General features: G+C 41.4%; 1 protein-coding gene across 14 annotated transcripts in view; it reads right to left on the minus strand.

The window, feature by feature from the left end:
• The window catches only part of NIM1K (NIM1 serine/threonine protein kinase), a 35,008-nt gene that overhangs the window by 4,372 nt on the left and 11,134 nt on the right, over positions 1-19,502 (minus strand). For 5 of the 14 annotated variants that reach the window (XM_063320657.1, XM_063320658.1, XM_063320656.1 and 2 more), the window contains one exon: positions 4,185-5,366. In XM_063320657.1, the coding sequence (XP_063176727.1) occupies positions 4,185-4,476 (292 nt within the window). In that variant the 5' untranslated portion in view covers positions 4,477-5,366. Of the gene's footprint in view, positions 1-593; positions 14,590-19,502 lie in introns of those variants that run through there. The other 9 variants (XM_063320659.1, XM_063320662.1, XM_063320660.1 and 6 more) reach the window with 6 other exon arrangements.

Here is a 19,502-nt window from a genome sequence, read left to right on the forward strand (position 1 = left end):
AGATACACATCTGCAGCTGCACCACATCACCAGGGTAGCTCAGAGCAGTATGAACAGGTCAATCACAATTACCCTTATGTTTCTGTATTCATTGGTAGGCTTTTATCTTCACTCTTTTGAATACAGCTGGTATTTGAAAGATCAGTCTGGTTCAAATAGGTTTACAGTGGCTTTATATAACTTATCAGGACAGCAAAATTACATTGGATTATGGCAATAAAACCAGCTGTTTATTCCTGGGAATAAGTGGGGTTTTTTCCCGAGAATATCTTAGCCAAACATTCACAGCTTTCTTAACAATTAACTTCTTTTATTGAATCTGACAGAAAAAACCCTTCACCTTGTTTCCTAGTACATGGGAGTAAATTTTTTTTAAAAAGCCAGTATTGTTTACTTGTTGCTTTAAGAGAAGAGTGAGAAGGCTATTACATTTGTACGTGTGTTCTGGTGTAAAAGCATTGAAAATGTTTTTACTTAATATTATAAAGCTATTTAACTCAATTTTAGTATTTCAACATATCTAAAGGAAGCGTTAAGGATACATGTGCATGTATCTGTACAGATCAAGAAAACTCCATGTTTGGTATATTTACCTTTCTTAGTGACATACATGCATAAATTGATCTCCCTATTGAAGCGCAGCAGATATTCCAAGCAGATGCGATTCTTGTGAAAGGTGCTGATTTATCCTCTCATATACCTCTTTTCAGAAGGAGCCCGTGCTGGGTATCAGGCAGTCTTCCTCACACTGCTTCTCTCTGACCTGTTCCATGCTTTCTAGTGAGCCCCTTAGGAAAGCAGGTACCTACTCCTGTGTGGTGCTGCTGGTGGCGTGGTGAATCAGGAGGAAACGCAGCTATTGAATGGTAACAGCACATGACACATCCTGGCAGAGCTCTGACTGCTGACCTAGGGGTGAAACACTAAGACCCTTGTCATGTTGGTAGCGTACTGATCACCTAAACCAAGAGGAAAGAGCATCAGCTAGCAGTAGGTAACATTTGTACAACTAAATGCTTAGATACTACAGGGATAACGATTCTTACAATCTTAATTATGTAATGGCATCATCACATCTTGATTTATAAAAGTTAGGGGCATTTGGGCTTTAAAAAAATAATTTTCTAGGTTAAATTCCTTCCCTTTCCTTTTGCTGGAATCTATGGTTCCTCCTAGTCAGTTTTGCTGCCAAGTTTTAAAAGGAAAGGGAGGGGAAAAAATGGTTTAGAACTGAAGGGCCTGATTCCGTTCATACACTACCATAAATTGGGACTGAGCTCCTTTAAATCCAGATCACTGCAGTTGCATATGCATGACATGCAAAGAAAACCAGCCCACTTAAAGTGTAAAGAAACTGACACCCTCCTTTTCTTTTTTAAACTCATTCCCTCTGCTTCCGAAACCAGCTTGTTTTACAAAGAAGCACAGCAGCAGTGCTCAACAGAAGGGCATTTTTAGCAGGCAGCTTATTTACCTAAATACTGAAACTGAGTAGAGAGATTTTGATTGACTATACGCAGCGCATGCTGAGGTTTGAAAAGAGCTAGCTAAAATCTTAGTAAGAGAACTTAAGAAAAGGCTAAGAAATAATTTCAGGAAGAAGTGGTATATGCTATGATGGTGAAAAGAAACAAAATATAAACAGAACAAAGTTAAAATTGGTCAAAAAGCCCCCAGCGGGTGTCTAGACATTCCTGCCTTTGTAATTGATGTTTCACATTAGGCTGGCTTTTTACTAATTGTAAATTTTGGATGCTCTTAATTGCATCTGTTTATCTGTCCTCTCACACTACATTTGTCAGCTGGAAAGTATATAAAATAAAGGTTGCACAGAGCTTCGGAACCTAACAGTCCTTAGCAAGCAACTCCAGGTCTCTGGAGAAAATCTCTGCCAAAATTCAAGTTAATAAAGCGGGCAATGCTCCTGAATAACCCAGGACACATCATAGCACCATTTTCTTGCATCCTCTAAGCAATCACAGCAGCTCTTGTGAGAGAAACAATGTTCTTTTTCATCCAGTATGATCCTGCAGGTTTTTCCCTCTCTCCCTCTAGAAAACTCTATTCACATGTCCTGCTGCAACAGATCAGAAGGGCTACAGAAGAGGACACGCATGTAATTGATACACATGCTCATCTTAGTAAAGAACAAAATTGTTTCCTTTTTTAATATAGGGTGACATGTAAGGAGAAAGACCATACTTAGAACTTAACACTATGACAATAACTGAAGAGATGAACAGCCCCCTGACACATACACCTCCCCACTACTACCGGGACCCAAACAGCATTAATAATGAAGCCTTTGTATTTATATAATGAGCAAAAAACCCCAACTTGTACTCATTAGCACTGTGCAGGAACATCACTTCATTACCAACACAATGATGTGCATCTACTGGAAAAAACAGAATCCTCTTTGTGTGTGGTGGTGGTGTGTGTGTATGCATGCATGTGCTCATGTGTGTGCACATGTCTGCATGTTCCTATTCTATCCACATGCTGTGTTTTATGAGGACAGAAAAGCTCACAGGCAGAGATAAGTCAGAAGATGTTTATGCTTCATCCTTCATTCCTCGTGGCAGTTGCAAACTTAGTATCAAGAAATTAACTCCTTACCCAGTGAACATTTTAACCAAAAAAGCTACTAACCAAAGAAAAATAATTTGAGAGTTTTCTGGTGAAAAACAACCTTTTTAAAAAAAAATATGATTTTGGTATTTAGTTTGTCCAAGCTTACTGTATTCACTAAAGTTCAAAATTTTTCAATATCAGCTCTATTTAATGCTAAAGCAACCTGTCTCCTAAGTAAGTTTAATATGTAAAAGGTTCATCCAGATCAAATTTATAACTTCTTTTCATTAGCATTTCTCTTGTTCCCAGTACAGAAGCAGAATTTCCTCCATCAGTACACATAAGACAGTTTTCTCTGGAAGAAAAAAAAAAATCACATAGCAGAAGAGGAAATAACTTGCTGTGGGCCAAGTAGAACAGAGATGCTTTTGTGAAACAAGCAATACCAAAAATTCCACACCCTGTTAAAGCAAGCCTTAGGCACAGGCAGGCTTAAATTTGGAAAAAATAAATACCATCAGTTCCCTACTTTGATTCCCAGTGCAACAGCTGCTGCACATGACGGATAAATTTGAGGTTTCACACCTCTGCAGTCTGGCAGAAAGAGGTGTTTAGAGAAAATAACAACAGATAATATGGCACGAAGGCTTTGGGTTGTATCGTGTTCTCTCACCTGTAAGATGATGGAGGGAAGGAGAGTCAATCAAATTGGAAAGGAAAGACTATGAGAAAAAAACATTATAGTAGTGTATACAAAGATGCGGGAAAACTAGTCATCCCTAAGAGAAAACAAGAACAGTTTCTGTTACTGTTCTGTCAGAGGCAGAAGAAGAAACAGGACAGATGAAGACAAGTTCTTGGTTATACCTATAACTGAAGTGTTCGCTGCAGTTACCTAGCTTTTCTAATTCTTCCTAGAAGCAGCATGTAGAGTGCTTTTCTGTACTTAAAAAAAGAAAAATCATTGAGAATTCAACACAAATCCTGCTTTGCCTGTACCAGAGCTTGTTTCCCTGCACCTGTTCAGCTCACACCTATAGCCCTGTCCCAGCTTTTTACAGTAATGAAACACCTGCAAATGAGTCCGCAAAGCAGCCATAAAGTTTCTCACCAAAACTGCTGTGACCAAATGAAAGCTTCTTCCATACTAGCAAAATTTGCAAGGAAACAACAGGAGCCTTGCTGACTCTGTCTGCAGGCAGGAGCAGGCCTAGCCAGGCTGCCTGGGGGGTTCACTACCTATAGCCCTGTAGTCCATGAGCTGGGGCAGGGAAGAGGGCAGGAGGACAGGACAAGTTGTAGGAATGGAGGCACAACATCATGCTTCAAAGTGTGGAGTGTTTCAGCCATGGGATGAGATGTATTAACTCCATGAGGTGCAGAGACGAACTCTTCTTGTAATAGCTGCCATCTGGTTTCTTTAAAGCCTAATGCAAACCTAAGCATTTGTCTGTTACCCTGCCTATAGATTCACTCAACAACAACAAAAACCCAGATACAAATACATGTATTTAAGGTTCAGACAGTATCCTTCGTCCCAAAGAGGTGCATTTGTATACATGCAGAACTAGGGTGCTCAGCACACAGGTGACCCACACAGCGGTGCCTACCTTTGGTTAGGGAATGAATTCCAAGCTTCACTTGTGAGAAATTCCCACTTCCTATTTCTCCTCTGACTCGATAGAAGCCAATTCTCTTTCCCAGGGTTAATTCTTTCACCACTTTTTCATTCTGGGACATATCCTGCATTAGTTTCTCAAATGGGGTCAGCCTGTGCTGCTTGCCCTCTTCATCTCCCCCATAGCTCTCCAGGTGCCCATCGTCTTCTCCACTGTCCTCACGATGCCATCTGGAATAGCGGTGTTTTCCAAGACTTCCTCCATTCGCATATGCTGTTGTCATAGTCTATAGGGTAATCACTTCCCCATTTAACAGGATGTCCCGATAAGGAGTTTAAATGAAATAATTCTGTATAAATATGCAATCTGGCACATAATGGACACTATGACAAACTTAGGAAAAAAAAAGCAGCTTACTGAAAGTCCAAGGATTAGTTTGGAAATTACTTCAAAAACAGATCTGGCATATCTACATATTGGAGTTCTGTTCAAAATCAGAGATAAAACTGGAAGCTCTTTACATCCATCTCTCACTAACAGATTTAGTATGTCAGGATCTTCATCTACAAGGTAAAAGAGGCTTTGCAATTAAAACCGTAAACTTTGTGCAAGAAAGCAGTGAGTTGCTCACTGTCTGTGCAGTACATTTGACACATGCAAAACAACTGACACAAATTTTCAGGCTTTAGCTTGCTGCTTTGAAAACTAACTTGATAGATAAAGCTCAAACAAATAGCTGATTAACTACTCTGGATAAATCCAGATGCTTCCAGTTCATTTTGAATAGCTGACCTTAAGAGCGTAGTTCTCCTTCATTCTGGTATCAGCCCAAGAGATGAACATAGGGTTTGCCTTTGATTCATTCTTCAGCCTGTGAGCTTGTCACTGTGCCTTGGAAATGTCACTGTGCCTTGAAGCCTTGCTGTAAAAAGTTTGTTGCTCCCGTTTTCTCCTCATGGCAGGTTTAACAAAGCAACTGATCCTGTAAGATGACAGGAAAAGCATAATCTGTGCACCAGGCAAAAGAAAAGCTGCGCCTCAGTATCCCTGCAGTCACATGGGAGGACAATACAGGATTAAGCAACTGCAATGTCACGTTAACCCTCCTTTATTTAGATGAGCTTTCTTTAACGCCTTGAGCCTTCTCAAAATTTTGCCAGACGCATGGTGTTCCTAAGCGGACAGATGAAGAAAGTCATTAAAACCTTTACATAACAGCCATACGCTTCACTAAATGACAGCACACCACATACCATTTCACCATTTAACTCTGTTTGTTTGGCAGCACAAGGAAGTCCTTATTCTAAATACACAAGCAATCCCTTACCTTTAAAGCAGTACACCGTTTTTTTCTTCTTTACCTTTCTTCTTTGACCTTGAAAAATAGGAGTTGATCAGCAATTGCTAATCAAGCAGCTGCGCCTCAGGGTGGTGAGCTGGGCAGGAAAGCTTTGAGACAGTGCAGGCGGTGGCAGTGCTCACCTCCCCTGCTTTCAGCCTGCAGCACCGCCCGACTGTCGAACGTGGGAGACACCTCACTGCCGTCGTGTACACATTCACCAGATTGAGGGGGAGAGAATTAGACTGGTAACTCCATGCCTGGAGCTTAGGGAAGGTAGACAGTCACCTAAGGTGTCACACTGGAACAGGCCATGTGACACTGCCAGGTGGAGCTGCCCTCTAAACCCCAATCTCCTGCGTGAACAAGAGGAGAGGCCAAAGGCACCAGCTAAGGGCAAAGAGAAGGCAGCTGGGGACGATTTCATTAAATGGGAATTGGAGTGGCACAGAAGCACTTGCCTGCTTTTACACAGGGAATGAGGCAACAGACTCAGCCTCCGGGAAGCTGCTCCTTGCCCCTCCGACGCATGTGAGTGATTTCCCAAGTTTCACCTCTCCATGCTGCGGGCTGGGGGGAGGCAGAGAGCCTGGCTTCGCCTCACCCTCAGGGTACAGGAGGCTCTGTCACTTATCCCTGTCACTTCCCTGAGCCAGGGATGCTTCTTACTGTGCCTGCTGCCAACTTAGGGTTCACAGTTTACAACTGGAATGGAGGGAAAATGCACTTGTTCCATGAGCTCCTTTGGACTCTTGTTACTCTTTTTGTTTTACTCTTTTTTGAAGGGCCGTTTTCATCGTTAACAGAAAAAGTATAAAGTAATAATAAATAATCATATGTTATTCTCTGGATCTAAATAGAGTCAAAACCCTGACAAATACTGCATACGTGCAACAACTATTGGCCAAATCCTGAAATTGTTAGTAGGGGAGAGATAAGTGGCAACTGAACAAAGCCTTCAGTATTCTCCATTAAACCAGCCTCCCTTAGCACCAAATGTTTATTATTTGGTACCAGGGAGAAAAATCTGTGTGGAAGGACACCCCCTCCCCAAGCAAACCAAACACCCACCCAGACCCATAGCTTACATTCTCTATTTGTTCTCCTTCTCTGTTTGGGGAAAGGAGGATTTCTTGCAGGTTTGCCTGAATTCTGGCCCATAGTTGTTTTCTGTTTTAACTTGTTTCACATCTCAATTTTAAGAGTATTTTAGGTAACAAAAAACTTGTTACATGAAACTCAACTGTGTTTCACAATTTTAACGGTGGACAGCACTATGGCGGAGCACAGCTTTTGGAAGCCACCTGTACACCACCGCAGCGATTCAGATATTAGAGGGGCCAAACTCTGTTGCCATTCTGCTGTTTGATCTGGAGGAAAACCACAGCTGCTCAGGCTGTCCATGTGAAAGGCCTGGAAAACTCTGTAAGCAATGTCAGAGATGCCATGTACAAGCTACAAACTTATTTAATTAAGTATCTTTGGATGGACAGTGACATCATCGTCACCTTACCAAAGAACAGCTGTAGTTTATGGCTATAGCCTGAGCGCTCCAAAGAGGCATGTATGGACAATTCTGCTCTTGCAGACAAACACAAAACTACTACTAATTGTGGGGAAAAAACAAACACAAAAACCCCCCAGGATGCTCTGAATAGCTGCATCTTATGAATACCAGCCTATTCCGCATTAGAAGTTGCCCAGCTAAAGACCATCTTTTGCAAAAATTATCAGGGCCTTTTCAGTTAACTGGCTGTACAGAAAGGGCTAACTACATATGAAGGATTTCCTTCAAACAGACCTATACGAGCCCCTCCTGAATACATTTGGTAAAGACAGAGAAAGGCAGCCAGCCCGGTCTATGTCAGCATTCAGTACCACAGAGACAAACACACCACCTGGGAATGCCAGGACCTCGCAGGGACAGGGGTGTCAAGAGAAAGGCAAAACTGCATTAAGGCATCAGCACATGGCTCTTCCAGAATTTGCCCTCGCCAAATTTCTCCTGGGGCTCAACGTGCTCTTTTTGTAGAGCACAGCCTACCATTAATCTCTCTTTCAGGCTTCCCACTAACTGTCAGCCCTGCAATCTCCTGGCACTAGGCCAACTGGCTAGGTTTCCCCTGCCTTTTAAGATGAGCTATTTCAGTATTCCTGGTGTTAGCAGAATATATACCATCTATTTATGGCATATGTTCCTTCCTGTAATCTAAACCAGTAGAATCCACCCTGATATCATACAAAAGGGCACTGACTGTAAAAGAAAATAATTCTAAGACAGAAGGAAGAAACAAGGAAAACAGGAGTCATCCAAATACAATGAAGGACAATGATTTAATATTTTTTTTCTCCAGTCTGGCTGGCTGGTGACCTGAATAACCTCAGGAGAATATATCTGCCCAAATTACTTCTTTAAAAAACAAAATAAACAAAGAAAATAAAAAACCACTACAGAAAGGAACACAAGACAGAGCGAATAGATGTTTCAATCCTTTAAGACCTGTGCCTGCCCAACACTGCTTCTTGTTTAACCTTGTTTTTCAAATCTTTCCTGGTACTGACATTCTGGTCCTATTCTAGGAAGTGATAAATACCCTCAGGCTTCAGCTGCAGGCTTGGTTTAAACCCTACATCCCCGCTCTAAGGAAATTTAGAATGAAAGGAAGAGGGATCAAACAAAAAACCAGATCACTGGATATACAGATTTTGGTTCCTAAAATCCCATCTTGGCAAGTACATAAAAGTGACCTGGTTTTAAGAAGCTTTGAATGGAGCATGTGGAAACCCAGAAGCAGCTAGACCAGGGCTCCACGCACTGCGTTTTGCAAATTGGTCTCTTTTATTAAGCCTGTCTTTTGGAGAGGCAAAAAGCCATTCAGCTTTGTGTGCTTAAACTGCTGCAGCTCCTATTCCAGTGAACGTGAAAGAAGTCACATTGGATGCTCTTCTCAAATCCTCAAAGTAACAGGGTTTTTTTATGACGATGCCATTGTATATTTCAACACATTCACTAGAGTTCACTTTTCAGCCCCTCTGCTGTCTAACCTGAGGAGAGCAGGATTTTGGAGGTATTTCCCTAGGGTAGGGGATTAGCTGGATTTTTGTTTGACTACCCTTGAAGAACAGCTTGTCTCCTGCTTCATACATTATACGCACCATGAGCCAACTGTGGAACTGAACAGAATTTAAAGTAGCAGGGATTTTTTTTAAGTCATCCGTAAGAAAAATACTGACCCTTTTTTTAACCACAGCTTTGGAAGTTCAGTTATTGCAAGAAAATACCAATAACCTAGTATATTCCTATGTTTAGAAGACCTATCTTTTACAAAAGGTGAGAGCCCAGCAAAACAGTCAACAAGACCTGTACCACAGACCCAACACGACACAAAAGGTTCTCCTGTGCAGCCACACACCACGTTCACTGACACAGGGAAAGCAATAGAATCATAGAATCATTTAGGTTGGAAAAGACCCTTGGGATCATCGAGTCCAACCATCAACGCCACTCTACAAAGTTCTCCCTTACACCATATCCCCTAACACCACATCTAAACGAGTCTTAAACACATTCAGAGATGGTGACTCCACCACCTCCCTGGGCAGCCTATTCCAGTGTCTGACCACTCTTTCTGTGAAGAATTTTTTCCTAATGTCCAGTCTAAACCTACCCTGCTGCAGTTTGAACCCATTCCCTCTTGTTCTATCGCTAATTACCTGTGAGAAGAGACCAGCACCAACCTCTCTACAATGTCCTTTCAAGTAGTTGTAGAGAGGGATGAGGTCTCCCCTCAGCCTCCTCTTCCTCAAACTAAACAGTCCCAGCTCCTTCAATCGCTCCTCATAAGATTTATTCTTCAGGCCCTTCACCAGCTTCGGTGCCCTCCTCTGCACTCGCTCCAGCACCTCGAAGCTCCACGTTTTGTACTTTTGCTCAAGTAATGGTTCGGTGCATGGCTGTTGTGGCCAAAGGAAATTGGTGTTTGTTCAAGGTTTGCCCTGAGCACATTTTTTGGATTTGAGTAAGAAGCACTCTCAGTATTATTTCCGTGAATGCCAGGAAACAGAGTGACTATATAAAATACAAACCCCAGAGCTTCATATGATCTGTTAAAAAAAAAGATTCAAAACCCGCAATATGGAATCACAGAATCATAGAATGGTTTGGGTTTGGGTTGGAAGGGACCTTAATGATCATCGCGTTCCAAGACCCCACCGTGGGCAGGGACACCTCCCACTAGACCACACTGCTCCAAGCCCCATCCAGCCTGGCCTTGAACACCTCCAGGGATGGGGCATCCACAGCTTCTCTGGGCAACCTGTTCACGTGTCTCACCACCCTCATAGTAAAGAATTTCTTCCTAATATCTAATCTAAATCTACCCTCTTTCAGTTTAAATCTGTTATCCCTCATCCTATCACTAGACTCCCTGATAAAGAGTCCCTCCCCATCCTTCCTGTAGGCCCCTTTAGGTACTGGAAGGCTGCTGTAATGTCTCCCTGGAGCCTTCTCTTCTCCAGGCTGAACAACCCCAACTCTCTCAGCCTGTTTCCATAGGAGGGGTGCTTCAGACCCATGATCATTTTTGTGGCCCTCCTCTGGACTCGCTCCAACAGGTCCCTGTCCTTCTTATGTTGGGGGCTCCAGAGCTGCACACAGTACTCCAGGTGGGGTCTCCCCAGAGCAGAGTAGAGGGGCAGAATCACCTCCCTCGACCTGCTGGCCACGCTTCTTTTCATGCAGCCCAGGATGCGGTTGGCTTTCTGGGCTGCAAGACATACACAGTTACAGGCTGAACACAGACCTGTACGTTCCCAACTCAGGTAGGAGGAAATATGACCAGTGCATTGACGGTGGAGAGCCTCCAGAAACAACTTGGTCTCTCTGCCCAGGCCCATATGCCACCCATTTCAGTACATTCCAGAATTACTGCTGTTAGTTAGCATAGCATTCAGTTTAACAATTCTTGTTTGATGAAAAACTGATATGATCAACATCATTCTTAACCTTGTAGATATCCTCGCCTAAGACATGACATAGTTTTTCTGCACATGGAACATTAACATATGCAGCAGCCCTGGCCAAGGCAATATAAAAGAAAACTCTACACACCTTTATAACTGTGCAAGTACGAGTGTTGCACCAGATGGAAATAAGAGTTGTTTAGGACAGTGAAATGGGACACTGTACACAGTAACAGACTATGCATAAGCTCTATGTACTTCTTCAGTTAAATGAAAGCCTATTTGTTTACTACAAGATATATGCCACGATACTGTAAGAGAATGACTGTAACATGCATTGTAGTGAGTTATAGCACTCACTCCTTCCACCACCTGATTTGGCACATTTTAGGTTGTGACAAGGCACAATGGTACCAACATGTAAGTGACTATCTATGGGTCACACTGTATCAGCAGATCTTCTGACGGTCTGACACAGCACCTAGAGGGCTGTCACTTTCACTTCTGCCATGGACCTCCCAGTGCTGCCACACAACAACCTGAGGACACAGGGTAACTCCAGTCACTTGTGGCAAGCTGTGCCAGTCAAGTCAAAGCACTCCGCTTGTCCTCTGTGCACATCTTAGAGAGATCACACATGCAAGACTACCTTCAAGATGACAAAGCGAAAGAGAAGGCTAACAAAAAAATAATATTAAAGATCACGGACTCTATTATCTTTCCTGCCACACATTACTTGGTGAAACAGAATGCAAACACCTTCAACGGCTTCTGTGCAAAACCCCACTTGGTTGCTGCAGCACCAAGAGGGGAAGCAGGAGGAGGTAACAAATGGTTGTATTCTATTGTACTGACTGACTCCTTCACCACAACAAAAGGCCTGTTCTACGTGCTGCTGCCAAATCAAGAAAATCAGAAATCCTAGTGTAAAAAGGAAAAAAAAGCCAACCAAAAAAAACCCCACCCTGGAACACACTAACTCTAGCCCACAACTTATTCTACAATTGTAACTAAGAGGAGAAGACAACAGACTTTGCAACCAATTTAAAAGTTTAATAAGCCTAAGCCCTGCATACTGAAGCAGAATACACATGGATGCTTGACTGAGTGTCCCCCCAACCTCATCAGAAAGACTGAAATCCTCATCTTTTGAGTTGATCCCACATGCATTCTGGGATGTGGACCCCTAAAGGCAAACAGATATTTCCCTGATGGAACCTGAGCTCTCACTGAAGGATCTTACCTGACCAGCCTGCTCCCAGAGCCACTGACTGGAGACAGGCCAGGAGCATGGAGAGCACCTCTCAGCACAGGTCACTGTGGTGGAAGATTGCAGATCCACGCAAGATCCCACGTTCATTTAGTCAAACCTCCTTCTCACCAAGAGCAGAAACAAGAAATAGAGGAAAAACCCACAGGTGTGCCCTAATCTGTGCTCCACCCCTCAAAAATCTCACCATGACCTCTAGTAGGTAGTCACTGGCTGTGAGTGCTACAACCTGGCCCACAGAGAGCCACCTAGTAGGTGAACCATCAGGCTGGGCTGCCATAGGCACACCGACCTCCCAGGCAATACTTGTACTAGCGTCTGCATGACAGCAGCAGCTCACAGGAGTCCTGCAGGGCCACTGACAGGCAGTTCATGCTATACTGGTATCGGGGTGCAGCACACACTCACCTTTCCACCTCCCCAGGTGTTATTTGCTGATGGACTGGAATAAGCTCTTGGATGTGAGAACATCAAGGAAGACAGGCTGCACAGAGCCCTCAGTGTTCAAATGTAACCCCCCAGCCCCAGCTGAGCCGACACCAGCACAGGTGGGGCACGGCCCAGCTGGTGGAGTCTAACACCAAATCCAGTCTGTAGACTGGATGGAGTATATTGAAAAGGAAATAAATGCACAACAATCAACATCACACAAACTATACTAAGCTAATACAGTAAGACCTGTGAAGTAGAAACTAAATACGGGGGGAAGAATAATCTCTTTCATCCTTTTGAAGCATTGTATGATAGAAACAGCTAGAGAGAGAATTAATTAGACTTTGAATTGAATAGTCTTTGAATGCAGAAACTTGCATTAAAAGGAAAGACAAAAAAACAATTTATTAGTAGAACCCATTGATTTCCTAGGTCTTTGAAATACATGGGAGGGATTAATTTGAAGTCTGACTGCATTTTGAAATAAAATTTACCCTCTCAAAACTTCAACCCGGACGGTCTCTTTTATTTCGTTCCCCAGGGTACAATGCAAATCGGTCAACTTGCCACAGAATTGTTCTTCCTAGGTAAAACCAGCTTCCATTAAACATATATTCTGAGGAAACAGATGCAACAAAATCTTTACTAGCCTTTTAAATAACAGGACAAAATTTACATCTAATTCAATTACTTCACAAAATTAATTTGACTCATAGGCTTTCAGTGAAAATAAAATAAACTATTTGGAAATAGCAAGCTGTAGTATAGCAAGGGAATACGTTCAGTCCCACTGAAATCACTGAGGAAATCAGGCTCTACTTATTTCAAGACAATGACTGTATATTTAGGCAGATATGCATTAGTAAGCAGATGGCCTGCAATAAAATCACCCTGACATTGTTTGCAGGAAAGAGAAACCTAAAATGCATTTCCATACCAAAGGAAACAGAAAATGTTCTGGTTTATATTGTTTATCACAGTTTTCTTTCACTATTTTCCACTTACTTATTAGATGGGCCCTAGCAATTACAAATAACTCTGGTTACCTCTTGTAATCAAGCTTAGTTACATCAATATATATGCACTCCTCAAAAGTACTGTGTAGTAAAAGGTTAAGTAGTCATAAGGAAAATTTTAAATGGATCTGGGCAGAAGATAAGCAGTTGCTATTATTTTCTATTGAAGTATCTGGAAAGATATAAATCCTGCACTGCACTTTGAAATGTACTTTATACTGCCTGGCATTTCCAGTTTTTCAGAGTAATGTCTGAGACATTTGAGATTTATCCCGAATTGGCATTAACAAACCACTGCATTACAGTAATTATATTACTGAGCCTGACTAAAAGAAGGTGTAGATGGAAGACGTACAATACCCACATAAAAGCAGGAGCCACGGAGAAACAGAGCAATGCCATAAAAACCGTCTGCTTGATTTTACAAATGCTGAAGAATGAAGAACTATCTCCTGAAAGTGTCATTGCAACTGCTATACCCTTACCAATTTTAAATGTCCTAATGTGACTGCAGTACTGCGATCTTTTAGAACATTTAGAGAACACAACCTGGATAGAAAGATGCACATTTGTACTTTTTATCTAACAGACAATTACATTGGAAATCTCTAGAACCCATCCAAAAGTAACACTGAAATGGAAAACAGTCCCAGCCGTATTTCTTGAGCAATACATGTGCATGCTGCCTTCTCAGACCGACGTGATCCTCTCACCATGAGGACCGCCTGCTCCTCACACCACCTCCTGCCTCTGAACCTGTATTTGGATACCACGTACTGAGAGACCTCTGCACCAAGCAGTGTCCTGGTACAAAGTCTGTCACCTGTACATCCTCCCCGACCTTTGCAGGCACAGAGCCATGCAGGGGAATAAGCACAAGCTCGCCAGAATCGCTGAAGCTTCAACTAACCTCTGGAAACTGCTTAATGCATAGTAAGTCTTCAAGACTCAGCAAGAAGCTTAGCAGGAAGCAATCTATCTGATCTTATTTGACATCCTACAGGTCATAAGTTACTAATCTCTGCATATCAAAGAAATGTTGCCCGTTAAAGACTCCCTTTCCACTGGAGTGAGATCAGAAGTGAAATTAGAACAGGTATTTTTGAAACTGGCATCTAGAGAAACAGTATAATGGGTATAACAGCAACAAGCAACATGCAAGACAGCCTATTGCCAACTGAAGTGTTCTCTCAGCTTCAGCTGCTGCGGCGCACACTAAGGATCCTAAGTGAGGGATATTAACCCAAACAAGATGGAGCACAACTCAAGTTTTAGGTTTTTTTCACAATCTTGGCTTCAGTATTGCAGCCAAATACTTTGACGCGCATCCTACTAAAATAAGCCTTTTTTTTTTTTTTTCCTCTTAAACTTGTCTGGTTTTGGAGCCCTGAAAAGTTCATAATATTGTCTCTCAAACCAACTATCCAAATACAGTAGTGTGTGCCAAGGAGCCTGTACCCCAACACGTTTAGGCAACTGACTTTTCCTTTTGCAAGGATCATCAGGGAAGCCAGGGTCTGAGGGCAGGCACAGGCCAATGCCCCTCTTGCTCTTGAAGTGCAGAAGAGGAACGCCTCAGAGGTCCAAGCGATACTCAGCTTGCTACTGATCCACTGAAAGTCAGGGTCATGCTAAAAAATTGCTACATCACAAATCCCTAAAACCATCCTGCTTTTCGTATCACATTTGAAGAGCAAAGGCTTTCCTGACTTGAATAAATATTAATGTTAATAAATTTGGATACTATTTCATTTCATGAGCTAATCTTGTTGAGATTTGTCGAGTATCTGTCCTGGAACGGAGACTATTTATTATTTTTGTTAAACTGAAGACTTACATAAACTGTGTTCCATTTGAAAGAATAGGGCAAATCTGAGTATCCAGCAGGATTAGGAAACCAGTCAGTGTTCTTTCCATTTAATTTTTCTAATTAAATCCACTGGAAAAGGAACTGTTGTTCCAAAGATTTTTTGGAACTGCTAAATATATATCATATGGCATTTGAACTGCCATACAAAAGACTGTAAAATTTACCACACAGAAAACCACAAAACACCTCAAAAGCTAAGACAGATGATACTCATTAACATTTTAACAAAATAACACATTCAATGTTCAAGTTTGGGGATCAGATTTTGACAAACTTGCAAAAATGGAAATTAAGCACAAGTCCAACTCTATGGTATTATACAGATACGAACTACATTCCATGGTTTCAGGAAGTGGAGATTCACTAATGAAGCAAAAAGCCAAGACAGGCAAAAGTAGAGCATAAACCAATTTTAGAACATCTTCAAACCATAATCTTGCCTGCAAACATCCACTCCCTCTGATACAGACAGTTACGTGACATCTATACTTTCACAACCACCATTCACATCACACGATCCAAAATCCCAAGTGTATGTCAAAGTCTATAGGAAAGATAGTCCAGTTCCTCACCTTCCCTCAATTTGAAGAAATCTGCAGGATAATTTCAGATTAGAACCCAGAAATGCATCTGAGAACAGAGACATGCAGAAGAGTTTATAAACTATTCCTATTAGACTAAAGTTCTGAAATAGCAATCTATTTTTAAATAGATGACAATATAATGCTTCTAGCATTTCATTCACTGACTAATCTATCCTGAATTTCCTTAGTGCTCTGCCCCTTTCTAGCAGCCTTCTATCAACACAAGAAAAGGCAGCTGTCTGAGTCCAGCAGAACTCAATGAAAGGGAAAAAACTCTCTAGTTTCATTTTACTTTGTAATGCAAGAAGAAAACGACAGGAAAACAATCAGTGGCAATAGCTCATAATTAGTGTTTTAAAAAGAAAAGAAAGAAAATGCATAGTCAAAAAATAGAAATAAAATGTAGAGAGTCAAAATATTATGATTTTGTACTACTTTAATGGTGATAATTGCTTGCGCACAACAAATTTTTTTCCATTTATCATTATAATTTCACTAGAAAATCTATTGGGTGGGGTTTTTATCAAGATGCTTAAGAATGAGACTGCTGTTTACGTGGTAGCACATGAAATTATATGCTCACAGGAAAACATACTGAGACAAAAGAGCTGACTTTAAAACCATAACGGTGCTTTTGTATAATACTAAAGGAAACAAATCACAGTGTCACTTGCAGTTCAAATGACTGCACATTTAAAAATAAAAAGTTAGAAGACCTAATAAGGTTTCTAGCACAGCTTTTGCGAATAGAGGGAAATGGGATCAAGAGATACAGAACAGCTTGTTCAGATTTTCCAAACTTAGCAGGCTAACACCACAAGGCCAGCAAGACGAAACGAGATGAGAAATGCTTAACGTTGCCCTGAAATCTGAACGAAGTACAGCTGGCAATCCAGAAGGTCACATTCTCTCAGGACAAACTCTGTGACTTGGTCAGGTGCTGGACAGGACGGCAGCCTGGGCACGGCCAGAGCAAAAGGGTAAGTTGGCATGTGATGGACGCCTCACCCCTGAGCTCAAAGTCATAATGGCAACTCTCTTCCTGAGAAGGGCACCCTTCCACCATCCTGATTATTAAAAAAATACATGGTGAAGAACTGTAAACTCAAGAACAAAACCTTTTATTCTTCACAGCAGTTTATAAATGACATTATGCTGTTTTAGCACTAAGAACAATAGCAGAAAACAGGTCTGGAAATTAAGACATGCAAAGAGTTGCAGTATTTGTGGTAACAGATAGCTATATTTAGAGAGGTGACTGACTTGTTTGATCTCCTATACTCTCAATCTAGAAACCGTGTTCCATTAGGAATCTGAAGTCTCTCAGGTAGCAAATTCACGATCAGCTCCTAAAGAGGTGTATTGGAAGCAATTCTTCAGTAAGCAGCTCAGAGTAGACACGACACCGTCTTTAATTTTGCCTGATGACATACCACATGTGAACAGTCAACACTGCCTTGAGCCAGAACTGCTTGTTTTGCTGGCACTAAGCTTTTCAGCCTCTAACGTAAAGATTAACAGATTCTTCTGGCTCCTCCAAAGCTTGGCCTCTGACTGAACCTTCATCAATAATATTTACTCTCATGTCTTTCCATGGCAGCAACATTTCTCAGTGACACAGCACTAGGTGAGAGAGAAAAAGAAAGAAAACGCATGTCTCTTGCATCCCCTTCATAAAATTAACACTAAAACCCAGCTAATCATACCACTTAATCTGGTGACAACATGCAGAGCTCAATAGGACTGGAAAGAGATTATTGTCATAACCTCTAAATCATATGGCTGGCATGAACTAACTGTTTCTCATCACTGTTTACTGGAATAAAGAACTTCATCCATTTTTGTCTCTCATTTTTAAACCTGGGGGTACCACTAGGCACTCAAAAAGCCAAGATACAATCATTTACAACAGTGAACATGGTAAAAACCAGAGAACCGTTATTCTGAAAGCCTGCTCCCATCTCAAAGCCAGCATCAACCCTATATGCTGCACACCTTGCACTCTCCATATAGAACTCCAGAATTTTTTCATAAACGTGATACAGAATTGAACATACACACCATTTGTGGGCATTGTTAAATCAAAAGCAAAGCAAAATGACAACCTCTCCTTCCACGCTGTGCTCTCTTCTTGTTCATGAAAATAAAACTAGATGTACACATAGACTAACTTATTGTTCACTCTAGGCAATGTCAGAGTTCCCGCTTACTACCCCGATGGATGATACTCCTGAAATTCCTTTAAGGTGCTTTTCATATTTTTCCATTATAACAAACAAATGCACAAAATTACTGCTTGTATGCACAGTTCACTTTGGAGAAGTAAACAGGTTAAGCCAACAGCTTTAGTGAGTTGTTAGTGTATGCTTAAGATGCACACACAGATGATGACAAAGTTTCATAAGCTCCGGGAACTGAATGTGAAAGATTGCTGGCCTGATAGCTGAGATGCAAACGATGGAGTCTCATTTCTGATGAAGATAGAATCTGTTCTCCTTTTCTATTTTGTTACCAACATGGAATTTCTCACCATGTAAAGGAGTCGTGGCAATACATGTATTGTGGTTTAACCCCAGGCAGCAACTAGGACTACACAGCTGCTTGCCCACTCTATGCCCTCCCTCCCCCAGTAGGGTAAGGAGAAGAGGAAGAAAACGAGGGCAAAAAGCCTTGTAGGTTGAGGTAAAGACAGTTCTATATAACACTAATGGAAGAGGAAAATAATAATAATTATTATTATTATAATAATGGTAAAAGAATATACAAAATAAAGTGATACAACACAAGATGCACTCACCAGCCGATGATCAGTTGCCCAGCCCATCCTCAGCAGTGATTGAGGATCCCTGCCCCCCCAAACCCCCTCATTATGTATTGTATGACATCTTTGGTATGGCAGCTTGTGCTGTCTATGCTCCCTCTCAGCTTCTATGGGAAGCTGGAAGTCTTTGACTATGTAAGCATTACTTAGCAACAACTAAACTAATATGTGTTATCAACATTATTGTCATACTAAATCCAAAACACAGCGGCTACTAGAAAGAAAATTAACTCTATCCCATCTGAATCCAGGACAATTTGCTAATTATGAAATTCTCATACTACAACACTAAGTTTAAGACTGAATTCTGAGCTTTCTTTGAAAAGTTCTATAATACTATTGAAGCAGATTAAAAACATATATAGTGGGAGTTCTAATATGGGCTCATGAAGCTGAGTTCTATTCCTTCAGCCCATAAGAGAATTCCAGTTCTGACAAAATTTTCTTTCAATTATTATTTCAGAGTAACTTAGATATTTTTAATCTAATTTCTGACATACTAATTCAAGGAAGACAGAAAAAATAATGTAAACAGAGGCATTTTTTCATCCTTCCTCAAATGGTTTCACCAGATGACCTAGTGTTTGCATTCCAAGATTCAGATAAAATATAGACATCTTTTGAGCATCTCCATATCCCTTCTGAACTGAAACACATTCATCAATATCCCTCTATTAGCAGAGTGCCTTACACATATGAAAATTATGGTGGCAGATGTAAAACTTGCCTACAAATACAAACAGAATTAGAGCCCAAATCAGCTTTAAAATTCAGGAGGCCTTGGCAGACAGTGCCTGTTCACAGCATTGAAATCCCTTACATACACCATGTTGTATTTACTGCTGGGACGACTAGCGGAGACCAAAACCAGAAGTGAACTCCCAGTGCTAAAGCTACCAAATTTAGGGATTCTTCACAAAGCACTTCTGAAAGATAAAATTTCTGTGGAACTGTATCGCAACTAATTGTCATCTCAGTATCTGCCAACTGAAGCTCAGGTCCCTGGTGGAAGAAG

This window comes from Chroicocephalus ridibundus, chromosome Z (genome assembly GCF_963924245.1).
Source record: "Chroicocephalus ridibundus chromosome Z, bChrRid1.1, whole genome shotgun sequence".
Classification (NCBI taxonomy): Eukaryota; Metazoa; Chordata; class Aves; order Charadriiformes; family Laridae; genus Chroicocephalus; species Chroicocephalus ridibundus.